The 16,949-nt window shown below is 32.9% G+C and overlaps 1 protein-coding gene and 1 long non-coding RNA gene across 2 annotated transcripts; both read right to left on the bottom strand.

Annotated features, from left to right (window-relative positions):
- Positions 1-2,075: 2,075 nt before the first annotated feature.
- Positions 2,076-4,551, bottom strand: LOC140051699 (uncharacterized). The gene is made up of 4 exons (XR_011845546.1): positions 4,403-4,551; positions 3,718-3,751; positions 3,088-3,218; positions 2,076-2,395 (listed from the first exon to the last, which is right to left on the bottom strand). It is a non-coding gene; the product is annotated as an uncharacterized lncRNA (long non-coding RNA).
- A 4,905-nt stretch (positions 4,552-9,456) lies between these two features.
- LOC140051313 (uncharacterized) lies at positions 9,457-16,858 on the bottom strand. Its single transcript, XM_072096484.1, has 9 exons — positions 16,790-16,858; positions 15,592-15,764; positions 14,998-15,189; positions 14,695-14,898; positions 14,117-14,257; positions 13,425-13,619; positions 12,578-12,835; positions 11,711-11,971; positions 9,457-11,216 (listed from the first exon to the last, which is right to left on the bottom strand). Exons 2-9 carry the CDS (start codon positions 15,748-15,750, stop codon positions 10,656-10,658), a joined length of 1,971 nt encoding a protein of 656 aa, XP_071952585.1. The 5' UTR covers positions 15,751-15,764; positions 16,790-16,858; the 3' UTR covers positions 9,457-10,655.
- Between the last annotated feature and the right edge of the window lie 91 nt (positions 16,859-16,949).

The following is a 16,949-nucleotide window of genomic DNA, read 5'->3' as shown; positions in this document are numbered from 1 at the left end:
ACTTTTACATTATTCTCATCGTGATGCGTGAATACTATACCACACCTTTTTTTGTAAAATGTGTAAAAAAATAAGGGGTGTTTTAGGGAGCTGAGTTGATCTATTTTAAGCGGATGGCATACCTTTAAATAATATTATTAGCACGTCATTATTTCTAAACATTTAAATCGAGATGTCTCTAAATAATACAAAGATGGCGTTAAGATGTGATTTTATTTTCATTTTTCTCTCGGGAAAACAAACGCATATTTCATTAAATCTTGCCATGTCTATTATATTAAACGAGTCCTTCATATATATATTTAGTTTTTGCTGTAAAAAAAAGGAAGAATTCCAGAAACAACTAATATGCTATAATTTTGGTCAATTTAACGTTCGGTCCGATAATGCTTTTCAACAATAAATATGGTCAGTCAGTAGGACCTACGAAGCAAATGCACGTGGTAGGTTTTTCAATTTTATAATTAAGTAGTAAGCGGAAAAAGTTGATGAGGATGAACTTGCGTTCTAGAACACATTTTTTACTGAAACAAAATTAACGTTGAGAACTTCAATTGACACAGATAACTATATACTTATAATAATAAACTATTTAATGTTACAGCTTCACGTATACTGTATTTCCATGGAGCTATAAAGCTCCATGGTAATACTGTATTCAATATAATAGATAAAAATAAAAAAATAAATAAAATTTAGTTTTAATTAGGCAATTTTTTAAATAGTGTGTTTGTGTAATACAGTTTGTGTAAGATACTGTAGTAGGTTGAAGTTTAGTAGCTTTTAGTAGCTTAGTAACTTTCATGCTCTTCTTGGATCTTCACTACTATTTACCTTGTATTGTAGTAGGTTGAGGTTTAGTAGCTTTTAGTAGCTTAGTACCTTTCATGCTCTTCTTGGATCTTCACTACTATTTACCTTGTACTGTAGTAGGTTGAGGTTTAGTAGCTTTTAGTAGCTTAGTACCTTTCATGCTCTTCTTGGATCTTCACTACTTACCTTGTATTGTTTATCCTAATAATTATTAATTTAGATGCCATTGTTGTAAGTGACGTCACACCCGAAAAATTACATTTTTAAATGAGGATAAAGAAACACAATTTCGGCGTAAATTTAACATTGAATGACCAGTGATACGACATTTGCCTTTGCGCATGCGTCACCAAAAGCGATACAGTATTCGTGAACATTGCGTCCACAACAGACCTACCTAACTGATTCAAAATACAGCGGCACGAGTTGTTAAAAAATTACCAAGATATGGACACATCAAATACTTTGGAAATATTGCATTGGCTCCCTGTTAGGTACCGCATTGTTTTTAAAATATTACTCTTTGTTTTTAAGTCTATAAATGGCATGGCTCCTGAGTATATTTCTGACATGCTTAGGCTGTATGTTCCCGGACGTAATCTGCGTTCTAGTGACTCGCTGCTTCTACATCAGCCTAAGTCTCACCACTCATGGGGTGACAGAGCATTCTCCGTTACTGCTCCTCGTCTGTGGAATGCTCTACCGAGCTCTATAAGATTTTGCAAAACTGTTGATACTTTTAAAAAATTATTAAAAACACATTTATTCATTAAGGCATATGGAAATCATGAGGTTTCTTAAAGTTTTTTAGACTTAGAATTGTTTTGTATACCTTTTCCTGGCCAGCATTATCTTTGGGGTGCCTCTGTCTTGGTTGTTGTCTCTGAGCACCCGGTCGTCTGTGGCAAGGCAAATGTGTATCCTGCTCCTTTGTTTGGTCACCTCGGTAGGGGTCCGGGACCGCGACAGAACAACAACGGATGGGGACCCTCCAAAGAAATTGCATTTTATTTTTCAGGAATTTGTATGATTTATTTCTTTTTTATTTTTAAATGCGCCTTGAGCACTCTGGAGTGGTATGTGCGCTATAAAAATCTTATTATTATTATTATTATTAAAACAGCTAACTTGCAGAAAAACTGTCAGGAGACTAGTAATTTATGTTATAGTCAACAGATAAGAAACTGCAGGTGCTGTTTATTGTCCATAGACATGATACCGTACGAGAATCGGGTGCTGAGTCGTACAAAACAAAAGAAACATTTTTTTAAGCGCAAAAAAGTTTTTATTCATTACCGCTGCGACTCATGCAAATAATATGCTAAACTGAATCATGATCATTTGTCTACAATTTCCTTTAGAAAATATAAACTGAATCAAGATCAGAAGAAGATGTAGAAAATAAATTAACTACACAATATCTGTACTACGGTAAAATTGATTTATTCTATTCTAAGGCATCACACGGAGATCTAAAAGCTTGTCGACTGATACGACGCATTTGCTGCCGTCGGTTGTTACTTGTTGTTCATACTGATCGTGTTTTGATACGATGTTGTGGTTCGATGAAAGACGCAAAAGCCTGTATAAAAGGGAAAAATAATTTTTATTCCAATAATAAAGAAACAGATAGAGTATAGGCATTAAAACGGCACTAGTTCTATAATCAGTATATTGGCATGTAAGCTCAGACTTTAAAGGTATCTAACAGTGTACATACTCAATATGCCTTTGAAACATAATTATGTAAAACAAAAGTATCTGAATTAGGAATAAGCATTAGTTCCATCTAGGACGCAACGCATGCAATTGGACCCGAAACAAGTACGATATTTAATAAATCACAGGAGGCGAAGTATACTATAATGTATCCAACTAGCTATTCGTTGTTCGAACAATCCATCACTTGTGATTGGTCATTTACGTTGCGTTACGTCGTTGTGTTGCGTCTCTAGTGAGAATCATGAAGCTCAGATGTTTTTAACTTGGACGCAACGCAAGGACGTAGGCGCAACGCAAGGACGTAGGCGCAACGCAAGTAATTCGACCAATCACAAGTGATGGACTGTTCGAACGAACAGTTGCTTGTGACTGGTCCACTCGCTTGCGTTGTATCTCCAGGCGAAGCTTAATGATGTGGACGGTATTAATTTATTATCTTCGTTACAATTTCAAACCTATGTATGAACTGCACGTTCGTTCAGAAAACATGGCTACGCCATTCTATGGGGTACCGTGAATATGTAATCGTGTCGATATTAAATTTGTACTTACTTTTAAAAGCTGTTAACATTTGCCACACGATTTTGGACATTTGTCAGCGCCGGTAGAAAAGACAGTGGTCTCGCACAAACCATTCGAAAGAATTGATTTACAGTAATTTTCAGATGCGTTGTCAACACAATCTAAGACAACAAGAAATACTTATAATAATCTCATGATATGATATTGGTTTTAAAGATGTATTGTTTTTATATATTTATATAAATCGGTACAATGAATAAAAGTGGGCTACACCCACGAAAAAGAAAAAATAAAAATATTTTAAACGGCGTATTGTAAAATCAGTCACGGCGGTTTAGAATTTATTCTGTGCCTTGATGTTTATATATTTTAGGCAACATTTGGCAAAATTGGTTAACCATAAGCTGATTAAATTACATATCCCAAAAGGTGTGGCAGTCCTTTTGTCTACGAGACAATTGCATATACAGAATAATGGTCTACTTATGCAAACCAAGTCTTTGGGAATTGAACTTTTGATCAGTAATACACATAACAGCTGGTATATCATGATTGTACAGGATAAGATATACGTTGGGAGAAGCTAGATACAGTATTTAAGGTTCAGGAACATTATGGAGAAGTGGTAGATCTAGAGATATTTTTGTAAAGAAAATGTACCTGTTGAAGTTGCTTCTGCGGTCATTTGTTCTGCCTGTAATAAATAAATATAATAATAATTTACAAAAATAAATAATTCATTTTATTCCTCCACGCTTTGATTTAAACGTATCACAATAATTCAAATTATACACACTGTTTCTTTGCAATTCAAGATCACCGAGAAATGACTGGTAAAAGTATATGGTAAACTTTAGACATCATTACAGTAAAGTAGAAAGGTGAATAAAACTTGTGCGACAGACAGAATAGTTAGTTATTTGTATTGTATAGTTTGTATAGTCTCCCAAACGACTGGTAAGAGTCTAGACAAGTTTAGACTTTAAAAGTGTGTGACAGACATAATAATTTAGCGTTTCTATAATTTGTGTTTCAGAAGTACCCCAAAACGACTGATAAAAGTCTAGTTTAGACATTACAGTAATGAGACCAAACTTAAGAGTGTGAGACAGAGACAGAATGTTTGCAGGATTACGAAGAAACAACTGGTAGGCCAAAGTTATTATACTAAGAAAATTACAGTAAGTAGAAAAAGTGAGTGTGACCGACAAATTGGTTTAGTTCCGTTGCATTACAGTTTTACCAGAAACATCTAAAATTCCCAATACATTTTGTAGTTTATTTTTACAATCTGTGGCGAAATGAAAGTATTAATGCAAGTTTTAAAAAAAGAAAGGACACTTACCGGGAGGATTACGCTAAGAGCGAGCATTCCGATGAGTACGACGTACAGTAGCTTGGCCATTGTTGATTTTGAGGAAGTGGTGAGTTTCTTCTTAAGACAGTGAAGCTTGGTTCTTGCTAAATGTTTCAGATATTGTGACCAAATTAGAAATAGATGCTCTATATAAAGGTACTGTATGATATGCTTCATGTGATCCGGCCAATCAGTTCGATAACAAATTTGTTACTTAATTTGCAATCGATGATGCGGTACCGTTAAACGGGTCATAAATTCTTTATCGATCAACATTACTAAATTCCAATAATGTGCTATTTTACACTTTCTATTTTAAAGTTTGACTTTATAGATGAATACATCATTATTAACAAGACCTTGTTTATTTAAGTGTCAAATGATGGTATTCCAATATTACATATTTTTATACGAATAGGTAAATATTATAATTGATTGACCGTTTGCACTTTGTTGCTGGTTTATCTGGTACAGAAAACGATTTATATATATTTTTTTTCTCGCACTATTTCTAGGCTATACTATATGGATGTAGAATTTCCGAAATAGAGATCAAACGAAATCCAAACGCTAATACTGTTAAAGCATGTTTAAAGAAGATCGTAGAAATGTGCCTACCTTTTAAAATGTATTTGAAATCACACACATAGGGGCCTACACAGTGATCGTCGAGAGCCAAGAGCCCATGGTGTATCATGTGCAGTTAGTAACTTATGTTTAGAAGCACTGAGTTAATATGTTCATTCATTCTAGATTTAATAGGCCTATTAAAATTAAATTTCATCCATTTCTGGAAATATCATTGTTTGTATGTTTGCACGTAATATGGGAATCATTTTATAAATTGTATTTTTAAACTATTTTATTGTCTCTGTTTTAGTCACTATCTGTGGTTAGGTCTCTTAAAAATTTGTTTTATTTATATTTACTTGTCTTTTTGTATTTTCACTCCTTTTATAATAATAATAATATAATATTTTGACTTAAGTTTGTTGTTTTACTGTTTTAAAAATTTTAAAGAATTCTGTATGTATGTTTTAACCTTTTATTTTCTATAAAACAGGACCATGTAAAACAGGTGATACATCTATACCTATGTTTTTATCCAGTATATATATGTTTTTGAAATAAATAAATAAATAAAATATCCAAAATACAATAAAAATGAATACTGTAAATCTATTCTATTTTGACACTTTGCATTTAACTAATATTTGCCCTGTAGCATATCGATATAGATAGGACATCACCGTTCAAGTCACAATACTACTGTGATTTACATGGACCCAATGCTAAAAATACGTTTACTATAAACCAAAAATAACAGAACTCGCATTATGAAAGTACAACTTAATATTCGAAATATATCTAGTTGGTTTTGGTAGACCTACATGTCTAGTTGTTCCTAGACTTGCCCCAAGTCTAGTTATTTCGAGGCTTTTCGATGTTTGTCTGAAATAAAGAGTTTCAAGCTCAAGTACTGTAGTATACGTATGAAACGCCATATGTGCTAAAATATTTATCTTTTTACTAATATTAAGGCAAAACTCCGTCTGGAACTCAGACTAAGTTGTTCCTTGCAATTGCCTTATATCGTCTGTCATCAATATGGCAACCTTCAGAATACATTTTTTTCTTGTATTTTAACCATGCCTGATGTACTGCATCAGTTTTGCTGACACAAACAAACATAACTTAATTAGGCTTAACGTTAACGTTGATCTTATTTTTGCTGACCTATAAGGGGCGGTTCTTTTGATGAACAGAAATTTCAAAAACACGCATTCGTGTTTTGAGTTGACCTGGGTCTTTATTCTGGGTCTATATTGTTTTAATCGTACTACTAGACTTAATTTTCCAGAGACCATATAACATAGATTGGTTTAGGCCTATAATAATCAAACTTTTTTCCTGTTTAAAGTTGCTGTAAATAGTGATATTTGGCGCAAGAGAAACGCAAGGACGTAGACGCAACGCAAGCGAGTTAACCAATGACAAGCGACTGATCGAATAATCCATCGCTTGTGATTGGTCAAATCACTTACGCCGTGTGACGTCCTTGCGTTGCGTTCCTAGTGGGAACCAAGCTTTAAGTTTGGACGCAACCAAAATAATTTGACCCATCAGGGCGAAAGGTTAGATGATCGTGATTAGAAAAATGGCACGCTTACGTCTTTGCGTTGCGTTCGTTGCTTGACCACCAATAACAACTTTCTAACAGCATCGTTTGCAATGTTAGCTAAAGATAAGCCGCACGGAAACAAGATAGACCAGAGTTAGAGTTCATATGTTATGCATTTATATATTTCTTATAGTAATAGACATGAATTAAGCGCAAAAAAACAATATTTTGCTATATTTTACTGATAATAATCGACGTCTCTAATTTCATTAGAAACGAAGCGACGTAGCGAGGCAAAATGGGAACCGACGACACAATTGTGCTGCATACATCGACATTTTGATTTCACGCAGGCGGGGGGTAACACAATTATTAGAAGGGCATTTGCTTACGTTTCGTAGATTGCGTCGTTAGTGGGAACCAAGCTTTAAAAAGTTATCGTTATCTTTATTCAATGTTCAGCTTTGATTTCAAACCGACATTTTGGTAATTTAATATTTGATCTACAAAGAAAAGGAATGAGATTAAATGACCTACAAGAGTGGGAAAAATTAACGAAAAGAAATTGAAAGACCTAACTGGACATTTAAGCGTGGTTCCCACTAGAACGCAACGCAGCGATGTATTGACGCAAAGTGATGTATTGCGTAATCACAAGTGGGAACCGACGACGCAACGTGCTGAAAAAAAACGCAGGTTTGATTTCACGCTGATGGGGGCAAACACAATTATTGAAAGGGCATTTTCTTACGTTGCGTAGGCTGCGTTACGTTGCGTCGCTAGTGGGAACCACGCTTAACTTTCTCTCACATTTTAAGTTTGTATTTACAAAAATCAATGTCTCTCGTTTTATTTTTCTCTATATCCAGAATTTGTTAGTTAGGGCTAGGTTTACCTGTTTACAAAATGCTTTGAATGGTTATGGGGCATGACGCATATATTGTACTCTCAAGTCACTTGCAATTATGGCTTAATCATGCATGTACCGATACAATCATTAGGTTATCAAATTGTCGTTTAAAACTTTAAAATATGAATACGTATTATCATAATATTTGCTTTATGGTATTACAGAGACCCATGATATTAATAAATATCATTATTATAATTGACTTATTTATAATGTTATGTCTAAGTACTGTACATTATTAGATTCACAAGGTGACATTATTTACTTTATACTGTCTGTGCTATGTGCTTTACGCAATGTATTTTCACACATACCATAGTTACGGTAAATTCCCAACGTCTAAATAAGAACAAACATGTAATTTTTTTTTCGTCACCATTTTCCATATAGGCTTGCTGTACATTACTGAATAAATCTCATTCGTTGTACATCATCCATTTAACCAAAAATAAGAATAATAGGCCTATACATATGCTTTTAAATTCAATTTTTATGTAGTATTTGTTTTTATTTTCAACATCATTTTTTTATTCGTTTGTGAAATTTGACTAATTGTATATAATGTTACAATAATTTGTAAGCTAGGACTGCTGGCTTGTGAGCCAGCTTCATGGACTCTTTAGAAGCCCCAGTGTTTTTGTCGAACAAATGCATTGTATAGGCCTACCTAAAGCTACTCCACAAAGGAGTTACAAACAATTACATCGAATGCTGGTGCAGCACTCGCTCGAATTTAACCCTAGCCATCAGCGCAAGCTTGGTGGTCTAGAGGTATGAATGCCAGGCAAGTGATCGGGAAGTCGTGGGTTACAGTCCCACCCGAGTATTCTCAAAGTACAAATAAAATCAGAGCAGGGTAAAACATCTGACCAAATACTAAACACCCTGACACAAAGCTACTCCACACTCGAAACAATTACAATAAATTAAAATAATTGCATATTACTGTATTTGTAATAAGTTATGTGTAAACTAGACGGAACGCTTCGTTCGTGATTGGTCAACCAACTTGCGGCGCGCTTACGTCATCGTCAAGTGGGAACCAAGCTTAACTGGCTTAAATGGCTCAGATTGAAAATATTTTAGCTTTTTTTAAAATTTCTTTTTGTTAAATTACTTGTTTTGTAGTGTTTATGTTAGATAAGAGGTCTGTTACATTAATTATATATTATGTGCATTTTATTCATGAATATTCATTGATTCTAAATTACATGCTTTTGTGACATTTGTTTATAAAACCTTTTTCCTACTTTACATCCGAAAAGCGTTTAAAGTATAAATTCAACCATGGAGAAATAAACTTATTTTTCCATGATTCAACACATCATTACAACACAATAGCGACTTGTGAAATTAACCAGAAGTGTAACGGTGGTTTTAGTTAAATAAAGTTAGCTAATGGTAATGTTTACGTCCAAAAATCATTTAGAAAAACGTCCAAAAGCTTTTAGTTAGATAAATACATACGCAACAGTGGCTGTATGGTATGGTGTAAATGCATACAATTATTATGTAACATGCACATACTTAAAGGTAATGATACACGAGCAGAAACAACATAAAGAGTTTTTCGATGATGTACTAATGAGTTTTTAGTCTCTAGTATGTCATTTCATGCATCTGTTGTCCAAAACTGTTGTTGTAGAAATGTAACAATATTTTAGAAATGTAAAGAAATTATTCTTAAAAATATATTCTTGTTGATGAGGTTTTTAAACAGAGTGAACAGTATGCCTCTTGTGTAAATTGGTTCGGAATAGCAAACGTAATCCTTTATAACTATTATTTTCATACAGATCTAATCAATTAATTAGTTTTGTTCTGATGTTATGTGTTAGTATTTAGAACTTTGTACCTTGATGTTTCTTTGTATTTTGTCTGTAAAATGGATGCACCATTAACTGATAATGTGTGCCACCGATATAAAGGTGATTCCTATGAATAAATAAATAAATAAACTATTAACACTGAATAAAATACAAATACACATCTAAATACATTTATACTACTAGAATGGTATAACTTTAATTGAAATTGTAGGGCCTATATAAATTACAATTAAATAACAAAAACTGTATAAAAACTACTTTTAAAGTGTTGAATATTTCTCATCACATTGTGATCATATTCAATATCGTAGTCATATATGTCTTATAAGCAATGTCTTAGTTAAGTCGAAGATGCTCTCCAGATGGAATGCCATCCTGAGATGAGTAGTAGTAATTTTGTTTATTTTATTTATTTCATTTATATGTAATTTACTTTCTATGGACCAGAGTTTCCGAAATAAAAGATTGAATTGAATTGAATATGCTAATAATTTACCGGTTTTTTTTTTACAGAAATTAAAAGAGTATGGTTCTAACAATTTAATTATCGTTATAGAGTTTAAAAAAAATTATTTTCTTCCAAAGAAGAATTTTAAAATTGTTTATGTAGTAATAAAGTTATTCATAATAAATTAGGTGATTTCAATGCTTATAAAATTGTGCTCTACTACCAAAGAGAAGAAACTTAGTATTTAACATTATAGACATCATTTTAATATAAAAAATAATATTACCATAGCTAAAGCTGTTTAAATATAGAACACTTTATATTTATAGTGTAAGCCATGAATACTGTTACAGTATTGAAAAAAATGAAAACTTAGCTTGGTTGATACTGCCATGATTTTACTGGGTTTTAATATTTTTTAGCACAAAAAAAACCCGAAATGTTTTGGTCCGAAATCGTAAGCTCTAGATGGGGCACAGTATATAAAACCTAAAGACATTTTCATATGCAATTATTATTTTTAATAAATGGCAATGACATCAAATCTAAGTAATCAAATGGTTGCAGTGACACCAGATGCTGATATCCCTCCATTTAAAAGACCACTTTTGGAACCCAGATTTTAGTGGTCTTTAGTAGCTTTGGATTCCCAACTAAAGACTGACACTAGTTTTAAAATTACCTTATTTAAATATCAGAATTTCAATATATATATATATTATTCTGTGCCTGTTTATGTAACCAGTTTATAAATGTGTTGGTTTGTCCGTCCTGTCCAATTGATTTTTAAAAACTTCAGTACTTGTCTCATTTATTTTAAAGAAAATGTTCAGTTTGGTCCATCAAAACCGTGGTCTCTGATTAGAGAGAGTCTTTAATTGGAGGGAGCGAATAATGGCAAGAAGTAGGTGACCATCCGGGCTAAGGGGTCTTTATTTGGAGGGAGACATATTGCTTGACGATTGAAGAACAACAAAATCATCTTCATCATCACTGTTATCTTCTGTATCTGACAATTTCTCTCCAGGATATTCGTCAGCTCCTTGTGTCTCCCCAAAAACAGATTTTTCAGCAGTAGAGGTATTGGCAGGAACCTGATCCATTTCAAACTCTGCTTGCATTGGGAGCTTTATATTGTCGGAGACATCCTCCGAAGTAGCACTCTTTGGAGACCATGTTGAGATGTTTTCTTTCTTTATATTGTCGGAAACATCCTCTGAAGTAGCACTCTTTGGAGACAATGTTGAGATGTTGTCTTTCTTTATATTGTCGGAAACATCCTCTGAAGTAGCACTCTTTGGAGACCATGTTGAGATGTTTTCTTTTTTTATATTGTCGGAAACATCCTCTGAAGTAGCACTCTTTGGAGACCATGTTGAGTTGTTTTCTTTCTTTATATTGTCAGAGACATCCTCCGAAGTAGCACTCTTTGGAGACCATGTTGAGATGTTTTCTTTCTTTTCTAAATACATCTTTAATTGTGCATCAACGACCTACAAAAGGAACAAAATTAATTTTAGAGTTCAACAACTTACACTGTATCAATATATATACAAAGCTGAGTTGTATACTGGTGGTAAGGTTCCTGGTTAAATCCTGTCGAATCTCAAGATTTTTCTCTCAGTGCCATATTTTGGTTATTAAAGGAATTTGCCTGTGAACAGATTACCAGTTATTGAAACAGTGATTTTATAATTAATAATAATACAGTTTAATGAATAAGCTCGGAAACTGAGAGAAATACTTGACAAAATGCAGAGTGTGACAGAGGCGTCATTAATATTTCGGCCCATATTGATAACTCAACATTTTGATAAGCTTATTTGATATTACCTATATATATATAAAGGCATACTCTGTTGATATATAGCTATTTTGGATGGTATGTTTAAAGTTTTATACAAAATACAAAGCAAGTTATATGCTTGTAAAGCATTTGCCAAGTAACTACATATGTGTATATTAAATAAAAATCTATGATGAATACCTTATTTACTTTTTCATCACATTGACAAATTGAAGCAACATTCTGATTTTTCTTAGTAGTAGGTGAACCACTACTATCAGCATAATCTTGTGAACGTCTCGATGGCCGTCGATTTTCAACTTCAAGTTCTTGAAGAGTAGCTTGTCCTCTTGCTCGGAGCGTAACAGGGGAAAGACTGGGGGAAGGAACTTCTTGGCGGTAACCAACTTCTTGCCGATAACCAACTTCTACTTCATAACATTGTAAGCGTTCTTGTACAATCTAAGAAACAAATTTTATGTTTTAAATGTGGAATACTTTAAGAGTATATAATTATGAAGCATTTTTATCATTACATTTCTACTCCAAGTTATGATGAAAGAGGCATTTACTTATGTCTTTAGGCACATGTGGCCAAGAATAGCAAATTAATCACTGTTCTATCAGATAGGTGGTAATTCCCCTGATGCAGATGCTATTTTGTGAATCAGTTCTCCGGGGTAACCCCTACTCGCCGAATGATGAACTGGGTTCTTTAATGTGCACACAGGTTATAACTGTGTACACTGGACTGTGTACACTGGACCTACAGTTTATAGTCCTTATTCGAGAAGACTTGTTCCACCACAAGAACTAAGATTGAGTCGGGCTCACACCCATGTCAATATTGTTGGCTCTTTAGGTACGGTTAGCAGCACCCCTGCCTTAACCGTTTGGCTGATATTTGATATCAGGCTATTATTAGTGCAACTTCTAGTAAATACATTTTGCATGGGAATGGTTGTTTTAATTATTAGGCATCACACAATTCTGATTGAATGATTTTTTTAAAACTTTGAATTTCAAAAGTTTTCTAAAAATTGTTACAAAATAGCCATTAGTCCTTACAGATTCAATCATTTGCCTCGATGGTTCGGCAATTTGAGGCGCAGCAGCGACGTGATGAACATTCACATGACCAGATGAACGCCCACAGTAAAAGATCGTCAGTATAACAATCATCAAAAATAGAAACCACGAAATTAAAGCTGGTATCCAAATAAGTTGAGGCAGGTTTCCTAAGAATTCTTTATGAAAGTCTGCTACTGCTGTGCCTAGCTCTTTTGCAGGTGCAAAAATCAGAACTGCAAACGTCTTGGCAACGGCCTGTATATACAAATACAACTGCTAGTTAAAAGTTTATAAAAAAAAATCTCAAAATGTAATCTGAAATCTAGAAAAATATGATCTATATTTGTATATATTGCCTGGTTTGATTTGAATCATTAAGGAAAAATAGATTTAAATGTAAAAAAAAATTAAATGATAATCAAGTTGGTTCTACATTATTATATACACCTAAAGTGAAGATTCAACAATTGCAAGAGTGACATTTTTGTTAATGTGATTTGGTAGGGAATTTCATAGTGTTCTTTGACAATAGACGTTATTCCATAACGAAATATATAAGTTTGTTACTGTATCTTACAGTAATTGAAATGATGTTTTTAAATATGTTGAAGCTTTTAAACATAGAATTTTACAATGTTAAAAAAAATAAGTAAAAAAAAACAGTAATGACAGATTGAGATAATTGAAAAAAAGTAATGGATGAAGGCAGAATCCGAAAAAGATGAAAATCTTGTGGCGGGATTGCTTTGACAAATTAATAATATAAAAAAATATAAATAATGAAATAAAAACAAATAAATATTATACCAGTAGGTAAACAGTGTATATATATATATATAATTACCTTAATCGGTGAAACTTCAAGTATTGGATCAACCATATATCTTTTTTGAAATTCTTTGCATTCATCTTTAATTGATGTGAACTTTTTCAAATATTGCTTCAATGTTTTCCATGGGGACAAGTCCTTCTGCGGACGACAGTAGTCTGGAATATCCGTCTCCTTCATCATTTCTGCTTGTCGTTCTGAAAGCTTTTCCTAAAATTAAGGACGGAAAACATAAAGAACTTCAGCGCTTTCTATCCTTCAGCAAAATATATTACTGTATATTTAATTCATTATTATTCGATTATAATTATTATTTCAAATATATCATACTTTGTTCTTATAAAATGAAAATCACATTTATTGTGTCCCGGTCGAGGTTGTGGACAGATGAAGAAGTGCTGTTTGCTGCAGGTAATCAACAAAAAGGGATCTTAAGCTTTGTCTACACTATCAAACTTTATGTGACAAAAAATGGTAGTGATGTGCCCAAATATGGTAGTGATAAATCATATCATCATCCATAAATGGGCACATCACTTTTTTTTTGTCACATAAAATTTAATAGTGTAGACAAGGTTTAGGGGGAAATAAAAGAATTTGTATGTGTTATATCGGGTCCACTGTGTATGAAAAGCAATATAAATATGAATCCATTACCAATTATTAATTAGGGATTAATATAAATAAAATAATGGTGCTTGCTTTACCTGATAAAGTTGAAGCCAGTTCCAAGGGATACTTATCACAAAGATAATGAGAATCAGTATCAGAAACTGGTTCATGTACGTTAGGGATGTTTTCTTTTCAAATGCCATAAAACAAATCAATAACACTGCCAAAGTAATAATCTGAAATAAAAATATGTATAAAAATGTTATTTAATAGAATCTGCTTTTTTGGTGTGTAATGTGACCTCTATGTGACCTCTATGGTTAAAAGACAAGTTCTTGTTAATGTACCATCTGAAGACCATGGAAGTATTAAGCTCTGTCTACACTATAAAGGTCTGTCTACACTATTAAAGTAGTTTAGTTTATTAAAATAGTGTGATGTGCCCAAGTGATATGCTTAAATATGGTAGTGATATGACACCATCATGTCCATATATGGCAACATCAAATTTTGTTTTCAAACTAGATGATAGTGTAGACAGAGTCATCCCACAAAAGACAGCACAGGCAGTTCTTAAACCTAAAGTTGATTCAAATCCTTGGATAATATTGGAAGCTAATAACCCAACAAAGACTAGATTATTTCTCCAGGCCTTTACTCAACTTTCACTTACAAGCTTAAATGACATCTCATCCACTCCAAGAAAAGATAACAATCTATCCCAATAACTTTTGTATTCTGTGACTTGTACACCTTTAATCATATTCTTCATTACATAGAGAGCATCTGCTGTTTCTCCATTCCCTTTCACATACTTATTTAGTGTCTCTATGTTTGTTTGTGTTAGGTAGACATACACAATATCATATGGTTCAGGCTTAAAAAGAAAAAATGCACTTCTATTATGAATCAAAATTAATTTGAAATAATATTTTTTCAAGTCATAGTTGGAACTACAACATGTCTTATCACTTACACAATCTTTATTTAGACATTCCATTTCTTCCAAGAAGTGTCGAACAAACTGCTTAAAGAAGCCATCATTAATCTTCTTTTTTCCCAGTTTTGCAGTCTCTAGGTCAGTTTTTTCATAGAGCTTCTCATTGAGAACTTGGTTATCTGCTAAACAAGACTCAAGTTGTCCTCTGAGTTCTTGTTGCGTGTCAGACTACAGTATTGCAGAATGTGGATTAAAAAATTTAGTAAAAGAGAATATCAGACATTATATGGAAAATATTAATTTTTTACTATTTTTTGGAAGTTATAATCATTGGCGTAACGGCTATGAGCGCTCACTGGCTACACCCAGGGGCCCCCGAAACTTATGGGAGCCCATAAACAGTGCCAAAAGAAAAAAACAGGCATTAAAATAGCTAAAAACACCTGAGGCCTAGTTGGAGGGCCACTTAGGGTTTCCTAAACCAGGGGGCTCGTTACGCCACTCGTTATAATGCAAAAGATAGGACATGACAGTAGGTTAATTTCAGAATTTACAGTATAACTTTACAAATTTTAATCCCTCAGCCAAAAATCAAATCAAAATCCACTGGCTTTTTCTACATTTTTTTACCTGAATTTCTGTAATGTCAGGATCGCTCGTTTCCTGGTTATCATGAATCATTTCAAGTCCATCAATGCTGTCACCTTCAACCATATGGATTCTTTGTTGCATTACAACGACAACAATGAGAGGGTACAATCCAAACGCTAAAAAACTTCTCAACTGCATCTTCAAAGCAAAGCCTAAGGAATTATTTAAAAATAAAAATTAAAAAATTTTTTAAATAAAGATTTAATATGTAGATGTAATTCTCATATGGTGTGTATTCCAGTACAAATACAAATGTCTCATCTGTTATTTTTAAAATACAATTATCACCTGTATCAAATCCCATCACACCCAATATTTTACAATAGTCTCAATCTCCATAAAAATATAACAGCAAAACATCTAGATAAATCACTTGTTAAACTTAAACCTTTGAATAAATTTCATGGGAGGGAGAGAGGGCGATTTTTTATACACAAACACTTTAAAACATGAACAAATGAATCACTACATACATTTTCAACTTCAAGAAAACCATTTAATGGAATAAAATTGTTCCTGTACACTTGTGATAACCAAATGTTAAGATTTTATTACTGTTTTTTTGTCATTTTTAGAGAAAAAAAAACAAAAAAAAGAGGCGGCTCGAAAATCAAGGGCGGGTGTTGACGCTTAACAGGTATATATTTTTTTTCCAGAATAATATCTCATCCAATTAATGAAATATGATATTAAATAAAAAATATCATGTAAATTTTTAATGATGATAACATTTTTTTTTTAATATACTATAGTAAAACGAGAGATTTTTTTTTTTCAACCATATATATTTTTTAACGCTGCAATTAATCTTGAATTGTAATTCTCTCTGTGTATTATATTTCAACTCTTTGATGTAAATATATTTTTAGATAATTTAATTGTTCGAGATGTGGTTGTATATTAAATTGTGTATATTGGAAATTAAATAACTTCACTAAAGTAGTAACTAGGCCTAGGCTTTAAAAAAAGACAAAATAGTAGGCCTAAGCGGTCTAGCCTACTACTAATTTATTTTTATTTAATAAGCCTAGGCCCAGCAGGCTAGGTGCCTATCTGAAAAAATCAGGAAACAACACTCAACCACTCTCCCTGCCTGCTGAAAGTAACAACAAGGAGACAAGCTTCAAAAGCTTTTCAGTAAAAATAATCAGTCGAAGATAAAAAGAAAAGAATAAACCTATTAAACGATTTAAATGATGATTTCCAAATAAATTCTGAAAGGACAGCAACCACTTTTTCTCTTTTATTTTTTAATTTTCCGGATCAAAATAAAAATACGGGAAATCCCATTCCCAGACGAGAGAGGGCGCAACAGAAAGATGATGTATACGCATGCG

This window comes from Antedon mediterranea, chromosome 6, assembly GCF_964355755.1.
Source record: "Antedon mediterranea chromosome 6, ecAntMedi1.1, whole genome shotgun sequence".
Taxonomy (NCBI): Eukaryota; Metazoa; Echinodermata; class Crinoidea; order Comatulida; family Antedonidae; genus Antedon; species Antedon mediterranea.
The sequence above is the reverse complement of the archived record's forward strand: the minus strand, read 5'-3'. Positions and strand labels throughout refer to the sequence as shown.